Source organism: Oncorhynchus nerka, linkage group LG10, assembly GCF_034236695.1.
Source record: "Oncorhynchus nerka isolate Pitt River linkage group LG10, Oner_Uvic_2.0, whole genome shotgun sequence".
In the NCBI taxonomy this organism is placed as follows: domain Eukaryota; kingdom Metazoa; phylum Chordata; class Actinopteri; order Salmoniformes; family Salmonidae; genus Oncorhynchus; species Oncorhynchus nerka.
Genome location: NC_088405.1, coordinates 60499860 through 60526953, shown reverse-complemented (window position 1 = coordinate 60526953; position 27094 = coordinate 60499860). Strand labels below are relative to the sequence as shown.

The 27094-nt window shown below is 39.8% G+C and overlaps 4 protein-coding genes across 8 annotated transcripts in view; all 4 read left to right on the top strand.

Annotated features, from left to right (window-relative positions):
• Positions 1-361: 361 nt before the first annotated feature.
• On the top strand, positions 362-3766 carry LOC135573588 (protein Wnt-11-like). The gene is made up of 5 exons (XM_065022850.1): positions 362-808; positions 1660-1895; positions 2016-2293; positions 2502-2794; positions 2953-3766. The coding sequence occupies exons 1-5, from the start codon at positions 735-737 to the stop codon at positions 3125-3127; spliced, it is 1056 nt and encodes a 351-aa protein (XP_064878922.1). The 5' UTR covers positions 362-734; the 3' UTR covers positions 3128-3766.
• Positions 3767-8213: 4447 nt separating this feature from the next.
• On the top strand, positions 8214-14515 carry LOC115135739 (immunoglobulin-binding protein 1-like). 2 transcript variants are annotated; one of them, XM_029670791.2, is made up of 6 exons: positions 8218-8463; positions 8894-9196; positions 9443-9638; positions 9736-9812; positions 12512-12621; positions 12768-14515. In XM_029670791.2, exons 1-6 carry the CDS (start codon positions 8252-8254, stop codon positions 12914-12916), a joined length of 1047 nt encoding a protein of 348 aa, XP_029526651.1. In that variant the 5' UTR covers positions 8218-8251; the 3' UTR covers positions 12917-14515. The 2 variants fall into 2 exon arrangements, with proteins under 2 accessions (XP_064879712.1, XP_029526651.1); XM_065023640.1 differs by lacking the exons at positions 12512-12621; positions 12768-14515 and adding an exon at positions 11165-12212 and having other exon boundaries at positions 8214-8463.
• Positions 14516-19841: 5326 nt separating this feature from the next.
• Positions 19842-24011, top strand: LOC115136439 (gap junction beta-1 protein-like). 3 transcript variants are annotated; one of them, XM_029672022.2, is made up of 2 exons: positions 19842-19950; positions 22326-24011. In XM_029672022.2, the coding sequence occupies exon 2, from the start codon at positions 22340-22342 to the stop codon at positions 23060-23062; it is 723 nt and encodes a 240-aa protein (XP_029527882.1). In that variant the 5' UTR covers positions 19842-19950; positions 22326-22339; the 3' UTR covers positions 23063-24011. The 3 variants fall into 3 exon arrangements, with proteins under 3 accessions (XP_029527882.1, XP_029527878.1, XP_029527879.1); XM_029672018.2 differs by lacking the exon at positions 19842-19950 and adding an exon at positions 21781-21904; XM_029672019.2 differs by lacking the exon at positions 19842-19950 and adding an exon at positions 21796-22219.
• A 2337-nt stretch (positions 24012-26348) lies between these two features.
• Positions 26349-27094, top strand: part of LOC115135738 (gap junction alpha-3 protein-like) — an 8876-nt gene continuing 8130 nt past the window's right edge. Inside the window, exon 1 of one of the 2 annotated variants that reach the window (XM_029670790.2) lies at positions 26349-26692. The gene's annotated coding sequence lies outside the window, so the exon portion shown is untranslated. The remainder of the gene's footprint in view (positions 26693-27094) is intronic. The other variant, XM_029670789.2, reaches the window with a different exon arrangement.

Genomic DNA, 27094 nt, shown 5'->3' with positions numbered 1-27094 from the left:
TCTAAATATCAAGGGTATTCTCATAGTTCATGGGCTGTTTACAAAATAGGCTTTCAGATATCATATAAACACAGAGATCCAACATGCATGTTATATTATTGTAAAATTGTTGAGAATATTTTACTGGCAAAGGTTATGTTGTCAGATTGTCACACAGATTAGATTAGAATGTTGCAGATGTGTTTTCAAGGGAAATCTTCAAAATACTTTAGGCCAGTGCTAGTTAATAGAAGTGTTGAATGTTAATGAATGGCTTTATCCCGCTTTAGCCTACATGTCTAACATTTTGTATGGCTGTAGTTTAATCAATCATGATTAATGGCACATAGGCTAACCAGTATTATAACAACAACATCATAAATGTAGGGGCCATCTTTTGAAATGCATAGGCTATATATATAGGATAAATGCTAATAGGCATATGTTACAGTTCCATCCCCGTGAATTCACAAAATTAGAATTTGATCCGTGAAGCTGTGTTCATTCCATGGTTCATTCACAAATCGCCAATTTAATGGGGCGTGGCTATCGTAGCGGCGACATAAGAAGACTCCCTGGAGCTGAGGTCACACCACCAGTGGCTTGTATCTTATAGTAGGGCCATACCTCCAGACTCATAGGCTAAATAAAACAATAATATCACTGGATAATCACATCGGACTACTAAAAGAGTCGTTTGGAGCTTTATTTTTTTTTTTTACATTTTAGGCAGAGGATTCACACATTTGTTTACAATGAAATTCCACATGGATTTATTTCTATTGACATTTATTGTGAACGCGAACTGCTCTGCTGCTATATATTGGCTGTAAGTATTCCATTCGTATGTAGCTATAGGTCAAATCTAATCAAAGTGTATTGGTCGTGTAGACAGATTTGCAGGTGTTATAGCAGGTGCAAAAACATGTGCAGGAGAATGTCTAGAAAATACAATACAAATACATAAATGGCCTAATAAAAAAACGAAAGAAATCAAGAAATGTCAGAACGAGTCCAATTAACAATCCAACGTAGATATATTAGAGTGAGCAGTGTCCGAATCAAGAATAGGACTATAGCCTAAATATAAATACGTGGTGTGTATAGACAGTATATAATTTGGAAAATAAAATGATATGTATAGTAGTAGGTATATTATGATGAGAATACAGAATATAGCCTACAGTGAGTAAATAACAGTATATAAACAGTATATGAAGTGGCCAGTTTTCAATGTCGGGCTATCTATTCAGAGCAGAGGCCTATGCTACTCTGCTACCTTGTTTACATACTGTTTTAGCCACTTCTTATGTATTATGTATATACTGTATTCTAGTCAAGGCTCATCCTATATAACTACTGCAGTACACACCATTTATATTTATATACTGTCCATAATGTCCAATGCTCGTTCTAATGTTTCTATATTTCTTAATTATTTGTATTTTATTTTGGGGGGGATTTGTGTGTATTGTGTTGTATTTTTAGGTATTACGGCACTGTTGGAGCTAGAAACATACGCATCTCGCTACACCCGCAATAACATCTGCAAAATATGTGTAGCCTACGCTACCAATAAAATTGTATTCGATTTATTGAAAAAAAATCATGACTTGTATTTGTTCAGTTGATACACCTATATGCCATATCAAATAGCTGATGAGTTTTGTATCTTTTCAGTGGACTTACTGTAAATGGGAGTTCTTTAGGCTGGAATCAAACTAATCATTGCAAGCTGCTAGACGCGTTGGCCCATGAGCAATTGCAACTTTGTCGGCGAAATATCGAGTTGATGCACAGTATTGTCCACGCCGCCAAGATGACCAAAAATACATGTCAGAACACCTTCCGTGACATGCGGTGGAACTGTTCCTCTGTTGAAAAAGCCCCTCGTTTTACACCAGATTTAGCAAAGGGTAAGCTAAAGAACCTTTGGAAATGTAGGCCTATCTTGAAAATGTTATAATATATTGTGGCCAATTAAATTATGTGATTTGGGATTTTCTGTGACTTGCATTAATTTAACTGTATTGCAGGCACCAGGGAGTCTGCGTTTGTGTTCTCACTAGCTGCTGCCGTAGTGAGTCACTCCATCGCCAGAGCCTGCTCTTCTGGAGAGCTCCCCAGCTGCTCGTGCGCCCCAGCCCCTGCTGAACAGGCCGGGCCCGACTTCAAATGGGGAGGATGTGGTGATAACCTCCACTATGGTCTCCAAATGGGATCTGCTTTTTCTGATGCACCGATGAGAAACAGCAGATCTGGCTCTCAGCCGTTCAGACTGATGAACTTGCACAATAATGCAGTTGGAAGACAGGTAATGGTTGAATTTTATTTTCACGATGACATGAACAGTTGCATACACGTGCATAATTACTCACAAGTTATTGTGCCATTGTTTTTCATGGTACTCCTGTTTGGCTAAAAGTTTTTAAAAAACCATGATAAACAACATATTCTATTCTATAATTAATATTTGCAAAACGTGGCAACACATTTTAATATTATTTTTGCTCTACTTTCAGGCACTTATTGATGCCCAGGAGACCAATTGCAAATGCCATGGGGTGTCTGGGTCCTGCTCTGTCAAAACATGTTGGAAGGGCCTCCATGATATTAATCACATTGCCATGGATCTCAAATCCAAGTACCTGTCTGCCACCAAGGTGATCCATCGTCATGTTGGGACAAGGAAGCAGTTGGTCCCCAGAGAGTTGGATTTTCGACCAGTGAGAGAGAGTGATTTGGTCTACCTGATCAGCTCTTCGGATTACTGCACATACAATGAGAAGCATGGCTCACTCGGCACACAGAACAGGTATGACTTTGTTTCTCTCAATGTAACAGTGGAAATTGTCATTTTTACTGTACCTTTGACACTTCGAAGGTCGAACTTAAGTTGATTCTCTCCCCCATTCATATTTTTGAGTTATATAGTGAGGTTTATTGATTGGAACATCATTTTTTTGTCTCCAGACAGTGCAATAAGACATCCAACGACAGTGGGAGTTGCAATATAATGTGCTGTGGTCGCGGCTACAATGCCTTCACTGAGAGAATTGTGGAGAGGTGCCAATGCAAGTATCACTGGTGCTGCTATGTCACCTGCAAGAGGTGTGAAAGGACAGTGGAGAGATATGTATGCAAATAAACTTTGCATAGAGACACTTGAGTAAACATGAAGCACTATTTTAACCACCATATCTTGTCAAGCTGTGCTGGCCCAGGTCACCTGACCTAACTCCCCGTGTAGTAGTACGTAGTCTGCAGGCTACAGTACAATAAAAAACAAGAGGAACAACTCACATACAATACCAAAGATAAACAGATGGATCTGGACTCCTCTGTTACCTCTTTTATAGAGACTGGAGGAGGCCACTACTGTGAAAAATATTGTGTTACTTGAAGAGAAAATGTGATTGATTGGGAGCTGTTAGCTATTCATGCTTGATTAGTAACATGTTCCTCAATAGAATATTAGTTGAATTGATTACAAAGGAGGTACCCTAAATGCAAACCATCCAGTCAGCTTTAAGTTGTTCAACTGACACTGAAAAGCTTTTAACAATTTACATCTTACTCATTAACTAAATTGCCAAATGAGAGGTAGAATAGCTGATTGATCTAATTTGAATGTCCATTTTTTTCAAAAGGGGCTAATGCCATATACTCCTCAGTTTAGGTACATTCTGATCATAGGCATACATAATACATTTTAGCTGTATTTTTTGTTTTTATTAATACATTAGGCATGTTGATGTACATAAGTGCAATTTTATATTTATTTCTATTAAAAAAACTACACAAAAAAATGTTACATGTGGCTTGTTATGTTTTAACCATCTGTGTATGAGACTGCCAATGGCAGGTGTTGCTAAACTTGTAAGCCTAATTTGCCTTTGGCAAACCAAATAGTAATAGTAGTATTTATGCAGCAGAGGCTGTAGTAACATGACACAATAGCAAATCCACACTTTCATTCTTTCTACTGAATGTTAGGCTCATGCTGTTTATACCATCCACAGTGGCTAAAAGGTCTATAGTGGTACTTCAATCTCAGGGAATGATTTAAGGCAAGTGCCACAGCTGCCTCATCATTATTTCTTTTAAAGATTGATTACTATTATAAACAAGAAGATTACATGAATACTGTCAAACAAAATTATATGGAATTGGTCAGTGGTCGAAGGTTATCTTTCTGTGTTGGAGTATTTCATATATGATTGATGGTTGCAGCACATAGGTCCTATTTGGTGGAAATGTGTGGACAAGTATTTACAATAGGGCTGTTGTTAGTCTTTCACATGTTTTGAAACCCTCCCATGCAGCCATGGAGACTATTTACAAAATAAACAGGTGTTTAAATTCTTGCTGCCTCCAAAATTAGCTCATGCTTCCTTTTAGCCTGCCGTGTTGAGGAGCTAACTACAGAAAAAAAACTCAACAGTGTGCAATCATTGATTAAAATGTAATGGAATTGTATAGACTGCAGTACGGTGGAAAGGGTAGACTTACTGCCTAATTAGCTCTGCCTACACTATGGGGAGGGGGATGCATTGAGAGGGACATGTTGCACATTTGCTGCAATGAACTTCACTAGGCACTATTCCATTATACTGTTTCAAATGACTTACTCGTTTTTCATTGACTGGTTAAAAAAAAAATCACAATTCATCTTCATGGGACTTCCAGAGGACCACTGTCCCAGAGTAAAACATAGGCCAGGGAACCAGTAGATTAATTGCACTTGTAGAGCCTTGTTTATAGTGAGCCTATTATTTCCTCCCAGATGACAGAAATGGAAAAAACGTTTTGATGTTTGTTTGAAAAGTGGGGTAGATCAAATAAAATGTTAGTTGTCACATGCCTCGAATACAACCGGTGTAGACCTTACCGTGAAATGCTTACTATAAGCCCTTAACCAACAATACAGTTAAAGAAATAGACTTTAAGAAAATATTTACTAAATAAACTAAAGTAAAAAATAAAATAAAATAAAAAGTAGCACAATAAAATAACAATAACGAGGCTATATACAGGGGGTACCGGTACCGAGTCAATGTGCGGGGGTACAGGGTAGTCGAGATAAGAGCGTCTGCTAAATGACTTAAATGTAAATGTAAATGTAATTTGTACATATAGGTAGGGTAAAGTGACTATGCATACAATAGATAATAAATAGCGAGTAGCAGCAGTGTAAAAACAGAGGGGTGGGGTCAAAGTAAATTGTCCGGGTGGCCATTTGATTAATTGTTCAGTCGTCTTATGACTTGGGGGTAGAAGCTGTTAAGGAGCCTTTTGGACCTAGACTTGGGGCTCCAGTACCGCTTGCCGTGCAGTAATGAAGAGACAGCCTATAGGGAGGTCAGAGACCTGGCAGTGTGGTGGCAGGACAACAACCTCTCCCTCAACGTGAGCAAGACAAAGGAGCTGATCGTGGACTACAGGAAAAGGAGGGCCGAACACACCCCCATTCACATCGATGGGGCTGTAGTGGAGCAGGTCGAGAGTTTCAAGTTCCTTGATATCCACATCATCAACGAACTATCATGGTCCAACTGCTCGGCATCCGACCATAAGGTGCTATCAAAGCTTTCTGGATGGCAGAAAGCTTCTATAGCGCCTTATGGTCGGATGCTGAGCAGTTGCCATACCAGGCGGTGATGCAACCGGTCAGGATGCTCTCGAAGGTGCAGCTGTATAACTTTTTGAGGATCTGTGGACCCATGACAAATCTTTTCAGTCTCCTGATGGGGAAAAGGTGTTGTCGTGCCCTCTTCGTGACTGTCTTGGTGTGTTTGGACCATGATAGTTTGTTGGTGATGTGTCTCTTCATTGTCTGTGATCAGGCCTACCACAGTTGTGTCGTCAGAAAACTTAGTGATGGTGTTGGAGTCATGCTTGGCAATGCAGTCTTGGGTGAACAGGGAGTACAGGATGGGACTTAGCATGCACCCCTGAGGGGCCTCCATGTTGAGGATCAGCAAGGTAGATGTGTTGTTGCCTACCCTTACCACCTGGGGGCGGCCCGTCAGGAAGTCCAGGATCCAGTTGCAGAGGGAGGTGTTTAGTCCCAGGGTCCTCAGCTTAGTGATGAGCTTTGTGGACGCTATGGTGTTGAACGCTGAGCTGTATTCAATGAACAACATTCTCACATAGGTGTTCCTTTTGTCCAAGCGGGAAAGGACAGTGTGGAGTGCGATTGAGATCACATCATCTGTGGATCTGTTGGGGCGGTATGTGATTTGGAGTAGGTCTAGGGTTTCCAGGATGATGGTGTTGATGTGAGCCATGACCAGTCTTTCAAAGCACTTCATGGCTACAGATGTGAGTGCTACGGGGTGGTAGTCATTTAGGCAGGTTACCTGCTTTCTTGGGCACAAGGACTATGGTGGTCTGCTTGAAACATGTAGGTATTACAGACTCGGTCAGGGAGAGGTTGAAAATGTCAGTGAAGACACTTGCCAGTTGGTCTGCGCACGCTCTGAGTACACATCCTGGAAATCCGTCTGGCCCCTAACAATAGCCAACACTTAAATGTAGTCTATCTATTATTAGGCCGTATTCCCCAAGTAAGTCAAAATTGCCTGACAATAGGCAGATAGGTACAGAGTTTGAAAAGGCAGACTGTTTTTGAAGTGGATTATGTCTAAGCATCTTGTGGTATTTATAGGTCTGGTGCTTATTATTATATCCAATCAGGTTGTGTGTTCAATGTATTGTAAGTAAAATCAACTTTGAATGCATGATCAATACATTCATTCACGGTTTCATAATTTTTATACAGCATAGTGCATTCAGAAAGTATTCAGACCACTTGACTTTTTCCTCATTTTGTGACGTTACAGCCTTATTAAGTGTTTGCGTTATAGTGCGTTATAGTGTGTTTTTCCTCTACACACTATAACGCATAATGTCAAAGCAAAAACAGATTTTCCGATAATTTTGCAAATATATATATAAAAAACAGAAATACCTTATTTACATAAGTATTCAGACCCTTTGCTATGAGGCTCAAAATTGTGCTCAGGGGCATCCTGTTTCCATCGTTCATCTTTGAAATGTTTCTACAACTTGATTAGAGTCCACCTGTGGTAAATTACATTGATTGACCATGATTTGGGAAAGCACACACTTGTCTATATAAGGTCCCTTCTTTTTTTCTGAGTTACCAGTTGTCTTGAAAGCACCATAAATCCAGAGAATGCCAGACTTTGATGACAAAGTTTAATGACAAAATTTGCCCACGAGAAGGACTACTGAGCTACCTTCCTGTTCAAATGAGCAGAGCACAACGGAGAGTCCAAAAATGTCTTGTATGTTGCTGCATAAATTATGTATCATGCTAGGGAGACGTATACTGTAGCTAAGAAAGTAATACTAAGTGTATATTGTGTAGTAAGCTGTTAGTAGCCATTGTGCCTCACCCAAATAATTTGGTCCCTTTCCTCCTCATAACTTAGCCTACTGTTCTGACTTGGTGGTGCACATGTAGCCTATAGCCTGCTTTAGAGAAATGTCATTATCAAATATTGTAAGCACTTTCATTGTCTAATTATATGCCACCTTTATTTATCCTATGGTTATGACTTGGTGTACAGGGAGAATACTGTAAGAATGGGCCATGTTCTTAATTCTGTCATTTTACATTTTAAAAAGTGCTGAAGAAATAGTTGTATTGACTACGTCTGTCTTAGCTCGCTCATTAATGTCTTAATCGAAATTATGGATTGCCTCTTATCCGTTCATCATTCCCTTGTGTCATAGTTTGTACATCTCAATCGTCAGTAGGAACAACATTTGTTCAAGCAAGTCAGCTATGTTTTTTAAAAAGGCAGTAAATGAGGCTGAATTAACTTTTTGGCTGCCAGACAATTAAGGCTCCGTTTATAGCCAGGTGTAGCGGTGGTAAGGATTGACTCCATGGTGCTGAAAAGAAAACTCTGCTGTTGGGACAGATTAATTTAGACCCTAACAGTATGTGGGCACTGGTTGTCACCATTATAGTGCAATTCATGTATTGTGTAATGTTGTGTTATGTAGTGGCTTTGCTACATGCTAAAATCGCCACTGCACGTGTGGCCTTAGAAATACGGACCAAAAACGAATTATGTCCATTAGAGGACACACGTGCATTGCTGGGTCTCAGGAGGACGTTTGTCAAAACAGCCATTGAAAACACAGCAAACTTCTTTCTATACGCTCATAAATCAAGTGAGCGTAGAATAAATACGGAAGCCGATAGTGGTCATTACATCCAAAACGTTGTAAAAAAATGGCAGCCGTAGAAAGCACTAGCATGTCATTAATGCAGTCAGAAGAACCGCTTAAACTATCTGATTTATTAGATCGAGGATGGAAACTATATGAGGAGGTGGACACCACAAATGATCCCATCGCAGCCACCCATATCCAGGTCAAAATCAAGCGTGGGATAACGCAACTTGAAGTGGCAACGCGAATGGTGGCCCAACTCGACTTGTTCAGGTGACGTTACTAACGTCGTTAGCGCTACCTATAGCAGCTACCAAACTACACAGACTGCTTTTCTAGCAATGACGACTAGCCAGATTCACAGGTATCAAATTGTAAAGACAGCTAGATAACAGATTACACCGTAAAGTTGTTTGACCGTTTAGCTAGCTAGCTACTTTACTAGGCTGTCGTAAACAAGCTAACAACCTAGCTCCAGTAGCAAGCTAACCTAAGGTAAGGCCATGCAATGAAGGTGATGCTGCATGTCCAGTGCGTTCAAATGTGTGTATCAGGAAAGTGTCCGTACTCATTCTGGAAACCAATTTTAAGGTGGAACGTCAGTTGAAGGCTCAACAGTTCGCAATGTTTCTCCACATCATAAGCTAGTTCTAATGAATAGTTATGATCATCAAGGTTAATCTTGTTTATGTTTGTTTTTCAGCCGAAATGAGGATTTGGAGGAGGTAGCAACCACAGATCTGAAGTATCTTATGTTGCCTGCCTTCCTGGGGGCTCTAACTATGAAGCAAGTGAACCTGGCAAAACGACTAGACCACGTTCAGATAGCTAGATGTTACTTTTTGGACTTCTTGAAAAGATGTAAGGAGTATAACATATCAAAGTTTGAACTACCCAAAACCATTGAAAACTCCGCTGACATACCAGAAGAAGAATCTGCAAATGGGCCCCCCAAACCTCCAGACTTAATTGCGATGGCAACAGTTAGAGCTGCAAAGATAGATAGGTATATTAAACATCTACATTTCAATTACAATTTTAACAATTAGAACAATCATTGTTTTGATTGAGCACTGCACAAGTCAAATTTAGGCCAACTGACCTATGCTTGAAGGTCTAGTACCTGTCACGCACCTCTTAAAATATGTTATGTCCCCCACCTATTTAACAAATGAAAGATCTGACGTATTCATTTCATAATGGCAATTAATCTGCACGCAAATTGTTCTAACTTATTTATTATACTCTGCAGATACAAACAGAGGAAGGACACAGAGGCCAAGCTATCAGAGATCAAGGCAGCAGTGGACAGTGGGCAGGCAGATGACGAGATAGTCCGAAACTTTTACCTCCTCAATGTGAGGAAATGGATTGCTGTAGCCCTGGAGGAGATTGAGAGCATTGACCAGGAAATGGAGATTTTGACCAGGATGGATGTTCTAAAACAGGTACCTGGACTTGAAGATGTAACTAATGCCATTCATTCACCAATGTCTCATTGAAAGAGTATGGTTTTCTTATGCGCTGTATCTTTTCCATGTGCAGAGTTCAGCAGAGCCATTACACTCTAAAAGGCCTCCCATGAAACCCTTCATTCTCACCAGAGATGCTGTTCAGGCCCGGTAGGCACCTGCTCAAACTTATCATTTATTTTCTCCTTCTGCTAATTGCCGTTTTCCTGCTCACAAAATAAGTACTCTGTCCAACCTCCCTTGTCAACAGTACATAGCTACTTGCTTAAAATATCACATGAAGTAAATAGTTGATTAATGTGTAATTAAAGGGATCCCTAGTTTATTTAACACTTTAGACCTCATTGTATGTGTGAACATGCATGCATACAATACCAGTCAAAAGTTTGGGCACCTACTCATTCAAGGGTTTTTCTTGATTTGTACTGTTTTCTACATTGTATAATAATAGTGAAGACATCAAAACTATGAAATAACACATATGGAATCATGTAGTAACCAAAAATCCATATCTCAGACTGGTTATTTCATGAAGCTGCCAGTTAAGGATTTGTGAGGCGTTTGTTTCCCAAACCAGACACTTTTTTATGTACTTGTCCTCTTGCTCAGTTGTGCACCGGGGTCTCCTACTCTTTCTATTCTGGTTAGGGCCAGTTTGCGCTGTTCTGTGAAGGGAGTAGTACACAGCGGTGTATGAGATATTCAGTTTCTTGGCAATTTCGCACATGGAATAGCCATCCTTTCTCAGAACAAGAGTCGACTGATGAGTTTCAGAAGAAAGTGCTTTGTTTCTGGCCATTTTGAGCCTGTAATCGAATCCACAAACGCTGATGCTCCAGATACTCAACTAGTCTAAAGAAGGCCAGTTTTATTGCTGCTTTAATCAGCATGACAGTTTTCAGCTGTGCTAACATAATTGCAAAAGTGTTTTCTAATGATTAATTATCCCTTTAAAAGGATAGACTTGGATTTGCTTACACAACGTGCCATTGGAACACAGGAGTGATGGTTTCTGATAATGGTCCTCTGTACGCCTATGTAGATTTTCCAAACAAAATCGGCTGTTTCCAGCCACAATAGTAATTTACAACATTAACAATGTCTACATTGTATTTCGGCTCAATTTGATGTTATTTTAATGGACAAAAAAAAGCTTTTTTATCAAAAACAATCATTTCTAAGTGACCCCAAACTTTTGAACTTGTGTATATGTATATAAACTCACTGTCAACTGCGTTTATTTTCAGCAAACTTAACTTGTGTAAATATTTGTATGAACATAACAAGATTCAACAACTGAGATATAAACTGAACAGGTTCCACAGTCATGTGACTAACAGAAATGGAATAATGTGTCCCTGAACAAAGGGGGGGTCAAAATCAAAAGTAACAGTCAGTATCTGGTGTGGCCACCAGATGCATTAAGTACTGCATCTTCTCCTCATGGACTGTGCCAGATTTGCCAGTTCTTGCTGTAAGATGTTACCCCACTCTTCCTCCAGGGCACCTGCAAGTTCCCAGACATTTCTGGGGGGAATGGCCCTAGCCCTCACCCTCCGATCCAACAGGTCCCAGACGTGCTAAATGGGATTGAGATCCGGGCTCTTCGCTGGCCATGGCAGAACACTGACATTCCTGTCTTGCTGGAAATCACACACAGAACAAGCAGTATGGCTGGTGGCACTTTCATGCTGGAGGGTCATGTCAGGATGAGCCTGCAGGAAGGGTACCACATGAAGGAGGAGGATGTCTTCCCTGTAACGCACAGTGTTGAGATTGCAATGACAACAAGCTCAGTCCGATGATGCTGTGACACACCGCCCCAGACCACGACGGACCCTCCACCTCCAAATCGATCTTGCTTCAGAGTATAGGCCTCGGTGTAACGCTCATTCCTTTGACGATAAATGCGAATCCGACCATCACCCCGGTGAGACAAAACCGCTACTCGTCAGTGAAGAGCACTTTTTGGCAGTCCTGTCTGATCCAGCGACGGTGGGATTGTGCCCATAGGCAACGTTGTTGCCTGTGATGTCTGGTGAGGACCTGCCTTACAACAGGTCTTACAAGCCCTCAGTCCAGCCTCTCTCAGCCTATTGCAGACAGTTTGAGCACTGATGGGGAGGGATTGTGCGTTCCTGGTGTAACTCGAGCAGTTGTTGCCATCCTGGACCTGTCCCGTAGGTGTGATGTTCGGATATACGGATCCTGTGCGGGTGTTACACGTGGTCTGCCACTACGAGGACAATCAGCTGTCCGTCCTGTCTCCCTGTAGCGCTGTCTTAGGCGTCTCACAGTACGGACATTGTAATTTATTTCCCTGGCCACATCTGCATGCCTCCTTGCAGCATGCCTAAGGCACGTTCACGCAGATGAGCAGGGACCCTGGGCATCTTTCCTTTGGTGTTTTTCAGAGTCAGTAGAAAGGCCTCTTTAGTGTCCTAAGTTTTCATAACTGTAATTAATTGCCTACCGTCTGTAAGCTGTTAGTGTCTTAACGACCGTTTATTGTTTATTAAACAAGCATGGGAAATAGTGTTTAAACCCTTTACTATGAAGATCTGTGAAGTTATTTGGATTTTTACGAGTTATCTTGGAAAGACATGGTCCTGAAAAAGGGACTTTTCTTTTTTGCTGTGTGTGTGTGTGTGTGTGTGTGTGTGTGTGTGTGTGTCTGACCATTGCCACTATATGGCTCATGCACACAACTAAGCCAGCCAAAGAAATCTCAGGATCTTTAACCAAAACAACTGTCTGGATGATACTTCAACTTGAAAAGTAAGTGGAAAATTAGATCTAACATGCTGAAAAACAAAATATCCCTTTTAATGTATAATTTTTCATCTCAGAGTATTTGGGGCAGGCTACCCCAGCCTACCTACTATGTCAGTGGATGACTGGTATGAACAGCACAGGAAGAAAAATGCCTTGCCAGACCAGGGGATCCCACGCAGCGCTGGTAGGGTTAAGAGATGTTTATAATAGCATTCTATTTACAGTTAACTGTACATCAATTGTTTTCAGGAAAACTCAAATAAATGATCATCAACCATGTTTTATATACACCCTGTCTCATTCACCAAATACAATTTGTCTCCCTTTCAGAGGACTTTGATGCAGAAGAGCGAGAACAAGAAGAGAAAGAGAAGCGGGTTGAAAACGACGATGAGGAGGCCTTGCAGAAAGCTAGAGACTGGGACAACTGGAAGGATACGCATCGGAGAGGCTATGGGAACCGTAAAAACATGGGCTAACAACCATCAAACAAAGCAACAGTGCCATGCCTGGTCTGCAGTGTTCATCTACTCTCTGTCCCTCTGTAATAAACAACAACGTTGCTGGTGTCTATGGAAACATGGTCTTTAAGAAAAGGGAGTTTTATACAATCCCAGACAGAAACTGTTTGTCTGTTTATGGTCACTTTTTATTCTGATGCTGCAAATCACGGCTGTAATTGTGGCCGTATCAGAGGAAAATGATTTATTGGCAGCCATTAATATTATCTGCAGGTTCCATACGAATACACAACCAAGTATTTCCACCAAGGCGTCGTCTGTCAAGATGGTGCAGTGCTATGCTTGAGAAGATTAGTCAAGTGAATTTGATGATCAATTGATTAACAGCTGTTCCCAAGCGGATTCATATTTCCTGAGAGTATCCAACAGTACTTAGACTTTTGTGAAGAACTCTACAGAGGTGGTAACAATCTATAGTTCCAAAAAACTGCTATTGTATATTGTCATCCACACTTAATGTGTTTAGTGATGGAAAAGGTAGCTTGTGTGCTTATACAGTCTCCTAAAATGTGGCTCTATACTCCAGCATTTTGGTTTTGAGAAGAAGAAAAAAATCTGATCAGGTGACAGTACAGAATGTCACCTTTTGTTTTGAGGGTGTTTTAATAGCTGTTTTACCGTTTAGAAATTAATTTGAAGTCCTACATATTTTTTGACAGATTCACTTAGTGTATTCAAAAGTTGAGTATTTGGACCCATTTTTACGTTTACATTTGAATCATTTAGCAGACACACTTGTCCGGCGCGACTTAGTGCATTCAACCACGTATCGCAGACAAAGTAAGTACATTTTTGTCAAAGTGTTGTTGTGCAGTTTGTTTTGATTCTGTACTGTCGCCTAATATGAAACATTCTCAACTAAAATACTGGAGTATAGAGCCAAGTTTAAAATGGTTTGCTTCACTGTCAGAATACATATGGAATATGTACAATATTATTTCCTCTGATTGATGTCCATTGTAACACTGAATAATGGGTTTGTGATGCACTTAATTACAGAGATCCACTCCCTTTTCATCTTGTTTTGCTGAATAGCTTTTTGTTGTTAAATAACTGCCTTGTGACAGCCAATTTGCTCTTTTCTCAAAATGTATGGCTGACTCATTTGATTTCTTTCCCACCTCTTACACATGTACAGTTTGAACAGGCACTGATTTTGACAGACTTGGTGGATTCCTTTGTCAGAGTTGATAATGAGTAGTGGTTGGTCTATTTTTTTCAGAATAGCAGGAATTCTGTGTGCAAAACCTGCATGGTTCCCATTGTAACAAATTATTTGAGTGTTTTGTACGTTTCTCATTGTTTCTTAAAAAAGTTGCTAGTGTAAAAAAAATATGGATACAGTCCAGAATAAATATGATAAGCTGCTATGGTCAAGTAAATTGTTATTGGCACACTGATATTCACACGCACAAAATGTGCATGAATCAAAATCATATATATTGAACATGACTAATATTGCTCCCATGTAACTTGATATGTGTCTTTTGGTGAAAGCATCAATTGTGATCTGAAAATGTATTTCTGTTTCAAAGCCAATTAAATCAATATATTGGACATGCTCGCTAAAAGTTTCCTTTATTTGCTACCCATTGGACAGCTGTGCTAAAGTGAAATCATCAGTTCACCACCTCAATTCTGGGCCACCTAGTTCTAGCTTCATGTCTCTTGATGTACAGTGATATTTAACCTCAGTCAGTAGCCCGATTTATACCTTGTTCTAACATGCATCCTTTGTCCTGAACTTGTCCACATTCTGATTGTGCCCACATTTCCAGACAGGTGCAGATGATTAAAATACGCATTATGGTCTGATTGTGATCAGATCTTCCTGACCACCTTCGGAGGTAGACGGGCACACATTATGTCTGGATATCTTACAAGTGTAGACTCACTCTCTCTCTCCTGCACCACCTGTCTCTACCTCTGAATGCTCGACTATGAAAAGCCAACTGATGTTTACTCCTGAGGTGCTGACCTGTGGCACCCTCTGTGATTATTATTTGACCCTGCTGGTCATCTAATGAAAGTTTGAACAACGATTTGACCTTAATGGCCATGTACTCCTGTAATCTCCACCTGGCACAGCCAGAAGAGGACTGACTACCCCTCAGAGCCTGGCTCCTCTAGGTTTCTTCCTAGGTTCCTGCATTTCTAGATCGTTTTTCCACTGTTCTTCTATACCAGCATTGCTGTCTCTTTGGGGTTTTAGGCTGGGTTTTTGTATAAGCACAACTGCTGATGTAAAAGGCTTTATAAATACATTTGATTGATTGATTGATTGATAGACGGAACTGGACAGTGAAACCATTTAAATCAATATTTGAAAGGTGGCACCATAGACTTATGGATCAATAAGTGTCTTAAAATAAATAAATATTATTTTGAAAGAATATCTGTCAAATAATTTGCGTATAGGGAGGGGCCAGGAAATGTGGGCACAATGTGGAAACAGTTGACAGAGACACATTACAAACATAAGAGGATAAAAAAACAAATTAATAACAATAAAAACTGAGACTAAAAAGAAATGCTAAAAAGGTGTGTCCGTCTCTAACCGAAGCTAATTGTGTGGATTTTCTTCTATTAATAATGTAAAATTAACAGCCATTCAGAAAGACTCATGTGAAGGTGAAATTACAGAGGAACTTATTGATGCAATTAAAGCCTTTAAGTCCAGGAAAACTCCAGGGCTGGACGGCATTCCAGTTGAGGTATACCAAATCTTTTTTGATACACTCAGAGGACCCTTATTAGCATGTTTAACCACTCCTATGTAAATGGTAGATTATCAGACACTCAACAAGAAGGTCTGATTTTATTATTACTGAAACAGGATACAAGATGGAAATATGAAGATCCAGTCAATTTAGAAAATTGGAGGCCCCTTACACTTCAGTGTTGTGATGCAAAAATTCTAGCAAAATGAATAGCGCATTGAATTAAAAAGGTATTGTTGGATATAATTCATTCTAATCAGACAGATTTTTTATATGGATATTGGAGATAATAGAAGGCAAGTACTGGAAACAATAGAACACTATGAAAAATCAGGGAAACCAGGCCTGCTATTCATAGCTGACTTTTAAAAAGTTTTTGATAAAGTATGACTGGAGTTTATATATAAATGCATGGGACATTTACATTTTGGAGAATCTCTTATAAAATGGGTTAAAATAATGTATAGTAACCCTAGGTGTAAAATAGTAAATAATGGCTACTTCTCAGAAAGTTTTGAACTGTCAAGAGAAGTAAAACAAGGTTGTCCACTATCGGCATATATATTTATTATGGCCATTGAAATGTTAGCTATTAAAATCAGATCCAACAATAACATCAAGCGATTAAAAATACAGGGCTTAAAAACAAAGGTGTCATTGTACGCTGATGATTCATGTTTTCTTTCAAATCTACAACTTGGATCCCTCCCCAGCCTCATAAACGATCTAGAACATTTTTACAACCAAATTATGAAAAGTACTATATTACGTATTGGATCACAAAAAAATACAACTTTTACTTTACCATGTACTTTACCAATAGAATGGTCTGATGGTGATGTGTATATACTCGGTATACATATCCAAAAATAAATAAATGATCTCACTCCAATAAATTTAGATAAGATCTTGCTACCATGGAAATGTAAATACCTTTCTACTTGTGGAAAAATCACCCTGATTACCTCTTTAGACATATCCCAGTTTACCTATTTGCTTATCGTCTTGCCTACACCTAGTGAACACTTTTGTAAATTATATTAGAAAACAAATATTCAATTTTATTTGGAATGGCAAACCAGACAAAATTAAACCGGCCAATTTATATAATGAATATGAATTTGGAGGGCAGAAATGATTCAATATTAAAGCATTAGACCTCTCACTAACGGCTTTAGTCATACAAAAGTTATACTTAACCCGAACTGGTTCTCTAGCAAATTAGAAAGAATGTCTCACCCTATGTTCAAGAAAAGCCTTTTTCCATTTATTCAGATTACAACCTCTCACTTTCAGTTATTTAAAAAGGAAATTATCTCCTAAATAAAGCTATTTTTAAAACAAGCCATAGAAAGTTGGTTGCAATATCAATTTAATCAACCAGAAAAGACAGAACAATATAACAAATAGTTGTTAAACTCAAATATACTAATTGAAAAATTGTTTATAAGGTATAATCTTCCTAAATGATATCATAAATACGACTGGTGGATTTATGTCATACATGCAGCTAACTAAAACATATGGAAATATCTGCTCTACCCAAAATTACAACCAACTAATTACAGCATTACTGCAAAAGTGGAAGGGGGAAAAAGCAAGGCCCTGCATTAAAGACCATAATTAGTTAAAGAATATTGTGATAAATAAAATATAAGTTAAGAACTTTTTTGAAGAGAAATGTTTGAAAGATATGGCAAATATAAATCAAACCGGATGGACATCATAAATATATGGGAGAAGTTGAAGGTAGAGGAAGGATAAGAGTTAAAAACAAACAAAATAAAACTATTGTAAAATAGACAGTGTCCATAAAATGTATATAGTAAGCTGGAAATACAGGGCTAAGCGTTGTTGTTCACTAGTTTGTACAAATATATATGTATGTATACAGTGGGGAGAACAAGTATTTGATACACTGCCGATTTTGCAGGTTTTCCCTTCTTACAAAGCATGTAGAGGTCTGTAATTTTTATCATATGTACACTTCAACTGTGAGAGATGGAATCTAAAACAAAAATCCTGAAAATCACATTGTATGATTTTTAAATAATTAATTTGCATTTTTCTGATCTTGACCTCTACATGCTTTGTAAGTATGGAAAACCTGCAAAATCGGCAGTGTATCAAATACTTGTTCTCCCCACTGTATGTATTTTTATGTATGTATGTGTATGTTACGGATACAAGTATCCTGTGTGTGTATCCTGTGTGTGTGTGTGTTTCTTTTCTCTCCTTCTCCCCTCACAGGTGAAAATCATCACTCCCCAATCAGTCACCAATCCAATCATCAATCATAAGACACACCTCCTCCTGTTTCCCTACCCTATCACAGTTCCTTTCCCTTGGTATAAAAACCCTGTCAGTTGTTTGCTCTAGAGCTCAATCGCTCTGTAAATGCCATGTCTGTAGGTCTATGTGTTTCACTCTCTCTTTGTGTATTAACCGCTCTTTTGTTTGAGAACCTCCATAGCACTTTGTACTCACCTGTGAGTATTGTTTTTGGTTATGGTGTTTGTTTGCTGGCGGGGAAAAGGGGAAACCAAGACAAGTCGCCCATGGGCATACACTACCCCTAGGTAGACTTTGTTAAATACACTAGTTAGAACTGGTCCCCCCCCCCCCCATTACCGTGTGTTTTCAAATAAACCTTGAGTTTGACGGTAGATTTCAGTTGTCGTGGTTATTTCGTTCTCACTTTTACTTTGTCACTATTATAAATTGCATGAGTTATGTTACGGGTCGCATTACCATCCCCCTAGACTGTCGGGCCAAAAGGGATTCATAACAGTGTATATGTATATATTTATACGTATGTGTATGTATGAATATGTACACTACCATTCAATAGTTTGGGGTCACTTAAAAATGTCCTTGTTTTTGAAAGAAAAGCAAAAAAATATTGTCCATTAAAATAACATAAAATTGATCAGAAATACATTGTAGAGATTGTTAATGTTGTAAATGATTATTGTAGCAGGAAACGGCAGATTTTTTATGGAATATCTACATAGGCGTAAAGAGGCCCATTATCAGCAACCATCACTCCTGTGTTCCAATGGCACGTTGTGTTAGCTAATCCAAGTTTGCCATTTTAAAAGGCTAATTGATCATTAGAAAACCCTTTTGCAATTATGTTAACACAGCTAAAAACTGTTGTTCTGATTAAAGAAGCAATTAAACTGGCCTTCTTTAGACTAGTTGAGTATCTGGAGCATCAGCATTTGTGGGTTAGATTACAGGCTCAAAATGGACAGAAACAAAGACCTTTCTTCTGAAACTCGTCAGTCTATTCTTGTTCAGAGAAATGAAGGCTATTCCATGCGAGAAATTGCCAACGCTGTGTACTACTCCCTTCACAGAACAGGGCAAACTGGCTCTAACCAGAATAGAAAGAAGAGTGGGAGGCCCTGGTGCACAACTGAGTAAGAGGACAAGTACATTAGAGTGTCTGGTTTGAGAAACAGACACCTCACAATTCCTCAACTGGCAGCTTCATAAATAGTACCCACAAAACAGCTGTCTCAATGTCAACAGTGAAGAGGAGGCTCTGGGATATTGGCCTTCTAGGCAGAGTTCCTCTGTCCAGTGTCTGTGTTCTTTTTCCCATCTTAATCTTTTCTTGTTATTGGCCAGTCTGAGATATGGCTTTTTCTTTGCAACTCTGCAGCGGCAGGCATAAACAAGGCTAGTGTGTCATCCGTGGGCTTAGCTCCCTCTAGATATGGATCTGTCTGAGGCTTCTTTAAGACTAAGAGTATTCCTCTGAACCTTTTGACAGCAGGTGGGTATACAAGGAAAGGTTAGAATGTCTTTGAAAATATCACACACACTGTGACGCACACAGCAAGCATTTATTTCTCAACCGTTATCTGTAAGATTTACTCCCTCTGCATGTGGTTAGACTTTCTTTGTTTGGATTTTGTACTTTTTACTCCGTATTGCGTCAAAAGGAGCCTCCACTTCCCTTGCAGCACAGTTCACAATAGATAGGACAGGCTTCTTTGTGTCCACACAGATTCTTTCCTTTGCTGAGGGTAGGCGAATTCTAAAGGGGCTTGTTGGATCCAATAAAAGCAGCTATTGTATGTAAATTATTCACACAAGAGCATATGACTGACTGTGCAGGGCAGTGGCTAGTGTGAGAGAAATCATTAGCAATGCAAACTCATGGTGTTTTGTCTCACATAGTCACTAATGGGAAAAAAACATTTCTATACTAATGGCAACTCAATTATTTCTTGGTGTGTTTGTGCACTACTTCTACTGAAGGTAATTTTATGCATTTAATAATTTGTTACAACTCTGAAATCTAAATTAAGTGTACTAAAAAACGTTTTTATTTTCCTTTTGTTGTCATGATTTACATGTTGGTGAATAGGTTTCTAAAATTCTATAACTATCCTTAAAAAGCTGTATTTGATGTATTAACATGATTTAAAAGCACCATTTTGGTTCTATTTCATTTCTCATAACCAGTAACAGCCACACAATAGAAGATGCTTGTAAAATAGACTACATGACCAAAAGTATGTGGACACCTGCTTGAACATCTCATTCCAAAATCATGGGCACTAATATGGAGTTGGCCCTCCCTTTGCTGCTATAACAACCTCCACTCTTCTGGGAAGGCTTTCCACTAGATGTTGGAACATTACTGTGGGAACATGCTCCCATTTCGCCACAAGAGCATTAGTGAGGTCGGGCACTGATGTTGGGCGATGTGGCCTGGCTCGCAGTCGGCATTCCAATTCATCCCAACGATTGCCACAAAGTTGGAAGCACAGAATAATCTAGAATGTCATTGTATGCTGTAGCATTAAGATTTCCCTTCACTGGAACTAAGGGGCCGAGCCCGAACCACGAAAAACAGCCCCAGACCATTATTCCTCCTCCACCAAACTTTACAGTTGGCACTATGCATTTGGGCAGGTTGCATTCTTCTGGCATCCACCAAACCCAGATTAGTCTGTTGGACTGCCAGATGGTGAAGCGTTATTCATCACTCCAGAGAACATGTTTGCACTGCTCCAAAGTCCAATGGCGGGGAGCTTTACACCACTCCAGCCGATGCTGGGCATTGCACATGGTGATCTTAGGCTTGTGTGCGGCTGCTCGGCCATGGAAACCCATTTCATGAAGCTCCTGACGAACAGTTATTGTGCTGACATTGCTTCCAGAGGCAGTTTGGAACTTTGGAATGAGTGTTGCACTCGAGGACAGACACTTTTTACGCGTTACATGCTTCAGCACTCAGCGGTTCCGTTCTGTGAGCTTGTGTGTCCTACCACTTAACAGCTGAGCCGTTGTTGCTCCTAGACTTTTACACTTTACAATAACAACAGTTGACCGGGGCAGCTCTAGCAGGGCAGGAATTTGACAAACTGACGTGTTAGAGAGGTGACATCCTGTGACGGGGCCATGTTGAAAGTCACTGTGCTCTTCAGTGAGGCCATTCTACTGCCAATGTTTATCTATGTAGATTGCATGGCTGGGTGCTCAATTTTATACAGCTGTCAGCAACGGGTGTGGGTGAAATAGCCGAATCCACTAATTTGAAGGGGTGTCCACACATATATATATATATATATATATATATATATATATATATATATATAGTGTATCTAAGAAAATCAGGGGTGCACACTGTAAGAATAAAAAACATGCACATCTTGAATAATAGCTTTAAGTAAAGGTTTTATTTTGGAAATCATATATATACTCTAAGATGTACAATATTTCAATAGGGAATATTTGAAATATTGATGTTTTCTCATTTATATATTGATTTGAATGAGTGAAAGTGAAATAGACCTGAACCTTGTTATTTGTAGGGACAATTTGCATTGACATATCATAGTTTTTGTTATTGCACTTCAACTATTATAGAACATTTAATGAAAGTCCTCACTACGACCACCGTCTGTGGTCAGTCTGGCTGTGGGAAGGCAACAGATATACCATGCAGGTTGGTGCCAGTGTCAACATGGCACAATGGTCACATGGGGGCAGTTACACCCTTACCAGTGACTTTGGGAAAAAAGGTCACATGATGTCTTGTGCAAGACCAAAGACTTGCGCTCTTAAGCCGCACACCAACGTCAGGGCTGGTAGAGAGGCTTGGTTTTCCACTGGACGCACATCAATGTCCATGCTACACCGGCGGGTCAACGTTGTCCTCCACCCTGGGTGCCGCCTATGCCTCTTACACCTCCTATTGAGCTTGGTAACCTCTCCATCTCTCCAAGTCTCTTCTTCTGGCATGGCAGGAATGACTGGAATGGAATTAAATAGATTTGAAATATAGCCAGCTGGAGAGAGCTCAGTTGCTGTTGGATTTGAAGAATATGGAATTAGTCTTGGGGGATTCTGCTTTTAAAGAATGGATGGCTTTATTGAGATTTCCCAATATCTCAGTCGCTGACCAGTGCTGGTCGGACAGTGTTGTTGACTGGTGAATCGGGTTATGTGAGATCTGTATTTTTAGTAACAATCCGTGCAATTAATATTTGTATAAAGAAATCTTGTGGAAATAATTAACGTATGTAAGGCACATTTTTTTATGCAAAATTATCAACAAATGATCAACATTGTTGACCTATTAGCTTCTACAATGAAATCATTTTAATGCTATCCTTGTTTTTCAGACCTGGAATCGAAAATGAACTGGGCGTCCTTTTATGCCGTCATCAGCGGTGTAAACAGACACTCCACGGGCATCGGTCGCATCTGGCTCTCTGTCCTCTTCATCTTCCGCATCCTGGTCCTGGTGGTTGCAGCAGAGAGTGTGTGGGGCGACGAGAAGTCTGGCTTTACTTGTAATACCCAGCAGCCCGGCTGCAACAGCGTCTGTTATGACCACTTCTTCCCCATCTCACACATCCGTCTGTGGGCCCTGCAGCTCATCTTGGTGTCCACCCCGGCCCTGTTGGTGGCCATGCATGTTGCCCATCGCCGACACATCGACAAGAAACTCTATAAACTGTCTGGCCGGGCCAGCCCCAAGGACCTGGAGCAGATCAAGACCCAGAAGATGAAGATCACAGGTGCCCTCTGGTGGACATATATCATCAGCCTGTTCTTCCGCATCATCTTCGAAGTGACCTTCATGTATCTCTTCTACATGATCTACCCCGGCTACAAGATGATCCGGCTAGTCAAGTGTGACTCGTACCCCTGCCCCAACACGGTGGACTGCTTTGTGTCCAGGCCCACAGAGAAGACTGTCTTCACTGTGTTCATGCTGGCTGTGTCAGGGATCTGTATCCTGCTCAACATCGCAGAGGTCGTCTTCCTGGCAGGGAAGGCTTGCGGTAGGCACTTAAGCAATGCTGGAGACTCAACCATGGGGGCATGGATCACCCAAAAGCTCTGCTCTTACTAGAACAAACTGAACGGACCATGGCAGTATAACTCTAATTGGTTACATAACATGCTCAAAGCTCAAGGTAAGGGCCTTTAACAACACTCATTAATCTGCTTACTTCACCATGATGAGGTGTCGACACTTTTTCTATCCTTGTTGAAATGACACTTCAAATGGATGTGTTTAAAAGGACAATATCAATTTGGATAAAGACACAAAGCTCGACAGAAGAGGAGACTGTACGGTAAAAGTATGGTAAACCGATTTATTAACGTGCCCTTAACTTGCAACGCCTCAAATTCAGCTGAATTCAATATACCGTCTTCGGTATGCTCTGCAAGATTCAAGCAACTAAACCATCTCATCATCTATTCTGTATCATGATTTAATTCCTGACTGCCTGTTTAATGCGGCGTGCTTAGGACAAAGCCTGGGTATGGGTTCAATTGTCCATTGTAAATATTAACCCAAGAAAACTGTCCAAGTGGTTCATTTAACCAACATCTGGTGGTTGTAGTGGAGTATTACTAATACCTATGAGGCCATTCCTAAGCACCACTGATAACTACCTCACTTTCATAGTGAAATATCAAGTGGGTGCTTCAAGACATCTGAATGGTGCTTTGAATTCTATGAATGAGACTGATTATGCAAGTGTATAGAGTCATATAGAATGGATAATGAATGAGAAAATGTGCTTAACTTTCAAAGTTTAAGTTACGATGGTAGAACCGAATGATCAGAGAACATGTTTAAATGTATATCTCATTGTTTTTCTTCCCAGTATATACAGCATTGCTGTATAAGGATAATAGATGTTTAGAATTTGTGGTACTGTAAAGTTTTTACTTCATAATATATATATCATTTTAGTCCCTATTTTGTTGTATACCATGCCTTCTTATATTGAATGTCTTGCACTGGTTTTTATTGCTGTACCTAATAAAATTAGAAATTCCTAATAAAACACTTGAGTTTAATTATGTACCATAGCCACATGGAAATATTATAACGAGCTGGTAGTGAACACAACTATATGTGTATATGCTTGTGAGTGTATTCTGAATGCTTTATGTACAGATAACTGCCAAAATAAAGGAAACACCAACATAAATTGTCTTTAATAGGGTGTTGGGCCACCACGATCCACCAGAACAGCTTCAATGCGTCTTGGTAAAGTTGGCATAGATTCTACAAGTGTCTGGAACTCTATTGGAGGGATGCGACACCATTCTTTCACAAGAAATTCCATCATTTGGTGTTTAGTTGATGGTGGTGGAAAATGTCATCTCAGGCACCGCTCCAGAATATTCCATAAGTGTTCAATAGGGTTGAGATCTGGTGAGAGACACACACACACAAACACACCCTTTAAATCCCCTATGCCTCTTTGAGACCTCTCTTTCAGTCACAGAGATCTCTTCTTCTAGGATTGGTAGTCAAAACAATGGGCAACTGGGCATTTTTATACATGACCCTAAGCATGATGGGATGTTAATTGCGTAAATAAACTCAGGAACCAGATGTGTGGAAGCACCTGCTTTCAATATACTTTGTATCCCACATTTACTCAAGTGTTTCCTTTATTTTGTATGTGGTCTTGCGTTACAAGGTGATGTTACCTTTATGTAATACTTCAGAAAGCCACAGGAGAGCAGCATTAACATATACAACTAAGCCAAAACATTAGGTACTAATGGTTTATAGATTCTCTGCTGTTATGGTCATCAATTGACAGTGCCATTGAGTAAGAATTGAAGGGGGAAAAAGTTTAATTCATAGATTAATTTTTTAAAACACAATCAAATAATGAAGTCTGGGGAAGATTTCTAAAAGACAGAGGTAGGCTGTAGTTCTGGTGAGCTGTCAGACCGCCTGTGAGGAAATGTCTGAGGCAGCCTCAGTGATTAAAGACTCCAGACAGGCTGGGTAGAGTGCATGGTCCCAGGTTATCAATAGCATAGCCTTGTGAGGGGTCAGCCTCTGAGCCTAAGAAATATTCACCGTTGGGACAGCTGGACCTAGCAGGGGCAAGTGTGAGGGCATTTCTCTTTTTCTAGAGCACGTCAATAGAGACCATATATAGAGTCTATGAGGTGTGAGGTCTGACAGAAGGAAGACATTTAATCACAATGATTTTCACTGTTCGCTATGTATAGCGCCACTAAATGTAGATGTTACCTGGAGTTATTGCTATCAGACACTTTGCTTTTAACAAGCTGGATAAATACAGCAAATGTTGGTCATATAAAGAGCTTCATTCCAAAATGGTATATATCCAGAAATGTTGTCAAATTAGCTTTAATTGTCTCAAGAAATTCTGAAAGAAATGTGTTTTTTTCACTGTCTAATCAGGGCATGGGGTTCAATAACAGACATGTATTTGTTTCAAATCTATCACTTGATGGTTTCATTTCAAAAGAGAGATAGTCATGTTTTTTTGCAAAATACTATATATCCGCCTCACTCTCAGAGAAATAAGTACTGCTAGGTTTTACACAGTCAAATGTAACAAATATCTACATTTTGTGACTTCAATATAATTATTATTTGATCTGTTTGTAAAACATTTATATTTTACATTTTAGTGATTTAGCAGATGCTCTTATCCAGAGCGATTTATAGTAAATGCAAAAAAAAAAGTAAAATCTATTAATTAAAAATCCGAGAACAGTAATGTTTTACACACACGAACGTACCCATAAGCAATCATTTCTGATGAAAAAACACAAATGTGAAAGAACTGTGGATATAGCGTTTTGGAAATAAACTCTTCATATGGTTAGCTTTCATACTGTGCCTTTCAAAGTGCAGATTTGCAAAGTACCATATGTGCTATGTGTTCTCTGTTGACTTATCTGACTTTACAATTTGATCCTTAAAGGGGTATGATTTCATCACTACAATGAACCGAGGTCAGTTTAACCAAACATGGTTTTGTCTCTTTTATCGAAAGTAAATATAACTGCTTCTGTTTGGAAGGATGTCCTCTGCTGAATTTACACCCACCACAGACTGTGAGATTCCTGTCAGTCTGTCAACAATGACACAGTACGTGCCAGTCAATCCCAACCATAACAAAGAAGGGAGGGTCCACCTCTTTCCATTTTCTGATGCTCTCCCACCCCCACACAGCCACAGGACTTGGAACACTTCACCTTTCAACTCCTCCACCACCCCACACACACACACACATCCCCCTTTAGTGATAGCAAAGTCACTCCCTTCACAGTGAATTATATTTAGAGCCATACCACGCAAGACTTAAGCCCACACCCCATTGGACTACTTACACGCCACTCAGTCGTAAAGAAACACCACTTTAGCAATGGGCTTTATAATTCTCTACAGGGAGTGAGTGCTCTCATCCTAGCTAACTGACAGTGAAAAAGGGTTCTTACAGAGGTCCTATTGGTGGATACTTTTACAGGACACATTTAAGTAAGCAGATTCAACAAGAGCTAAAAACTTGCCGAAACCATTTGTAGAAAAGATAGCTGAACATTAGAAGTCTAGTGTCATCACTATCCAAGGACATGGTCTTGCCGGGAACAGGATTACCACGGTATAGACTGTGATGGATAGCAACTTAAGTGGAGACGCCACCACTGGATCTGCAATTTCACTGGAGATAAGCATCATGGGAAGGTGGGTCTTGACACACTGTGTCTATAAAAGTTTCAACTGAAGAAACATACATTGTAAAATCATGTTTATTAGTGGTCCCTGCAGTCATACTGCAAGAGGCCAGTAATTGTGTCATTTCACTGTATCATAATAAAGTGTGTATTACAACTCCAAAAGCAGGTTGGTCAATATTAGTCTCTGAATTTCTGAAATGGTTCAACTTCAAACTGTAATGAGGGAAGATAGCCATTTCAATGTAGTTGAAACCCCTGGGAATGTACCATTAATCTATATCTAGGGAGAGGAGAGTTGTCATGTGTGTGTCAGTATGTGTGTCTTGGAGCTCCTCCATCTGATCTTCAGTTTACACTGCGTGGCAGGAAGCTACAGTGGCCAGGCCACCACCTGCTCCAGGGCATACTC

Bases quoted from the DNA above. Each gene is read 5' to 3' on its own strand.
- LOC135573588 (XM_065022850.1), top strand. From the start codon at position 735: ATGAAATTCCACATGGATTTATTTCTATTGACATTTATTGTGAACGCG. The intron at 809-1,659 runs GTAAGTATTCCA...GTATCTTTTCAG, and splicing joins TCTGCTGCTATATATTGGCT to TGGACTTACTGTAAATGGGA. The intron at 2,795-2,952 runs GTATGACTTTGT...TTTTGTCTCCAG, and splicing joins TCACTCGGCACACAGAACAG to ACAGTGCAATAAGACATCCA.
- LOC115135739 (XM_029670791.2), top strand. From the start codon at position 8,252: ATGGCAGCCGTAGAAAGCACTAGCATGTCATTAATGCAGTCAGAAGAA. The intron at 9,197-9,442 runs GTATATTAAACA...TATACTCTGCAG, and splicing joins AGAGCTGCAAAGATAGATAG to ATACAAACAGAGGAAGGACA. The intron at 9,813-12,511 runs GTAGGCACCTGC...TTTTCATCTCAG, and splicing joins AGAGATGCTGTTCAGGCCCG to AGTATTTGGGGCAGGCTACC.
- LOC115136439 (XM_029672018.2), top strand. From the start codon at position 21,877: ATGCCTCTTACACCTCCTATTGAGCTTG. The intron at 21,905-22,325 runs GTAACCTCTCCA...CTTGTTTTTCAG, and splicing joins TACACCTCCTATTGAGCTTG to ACCTGGAATCGAAAATGAAC.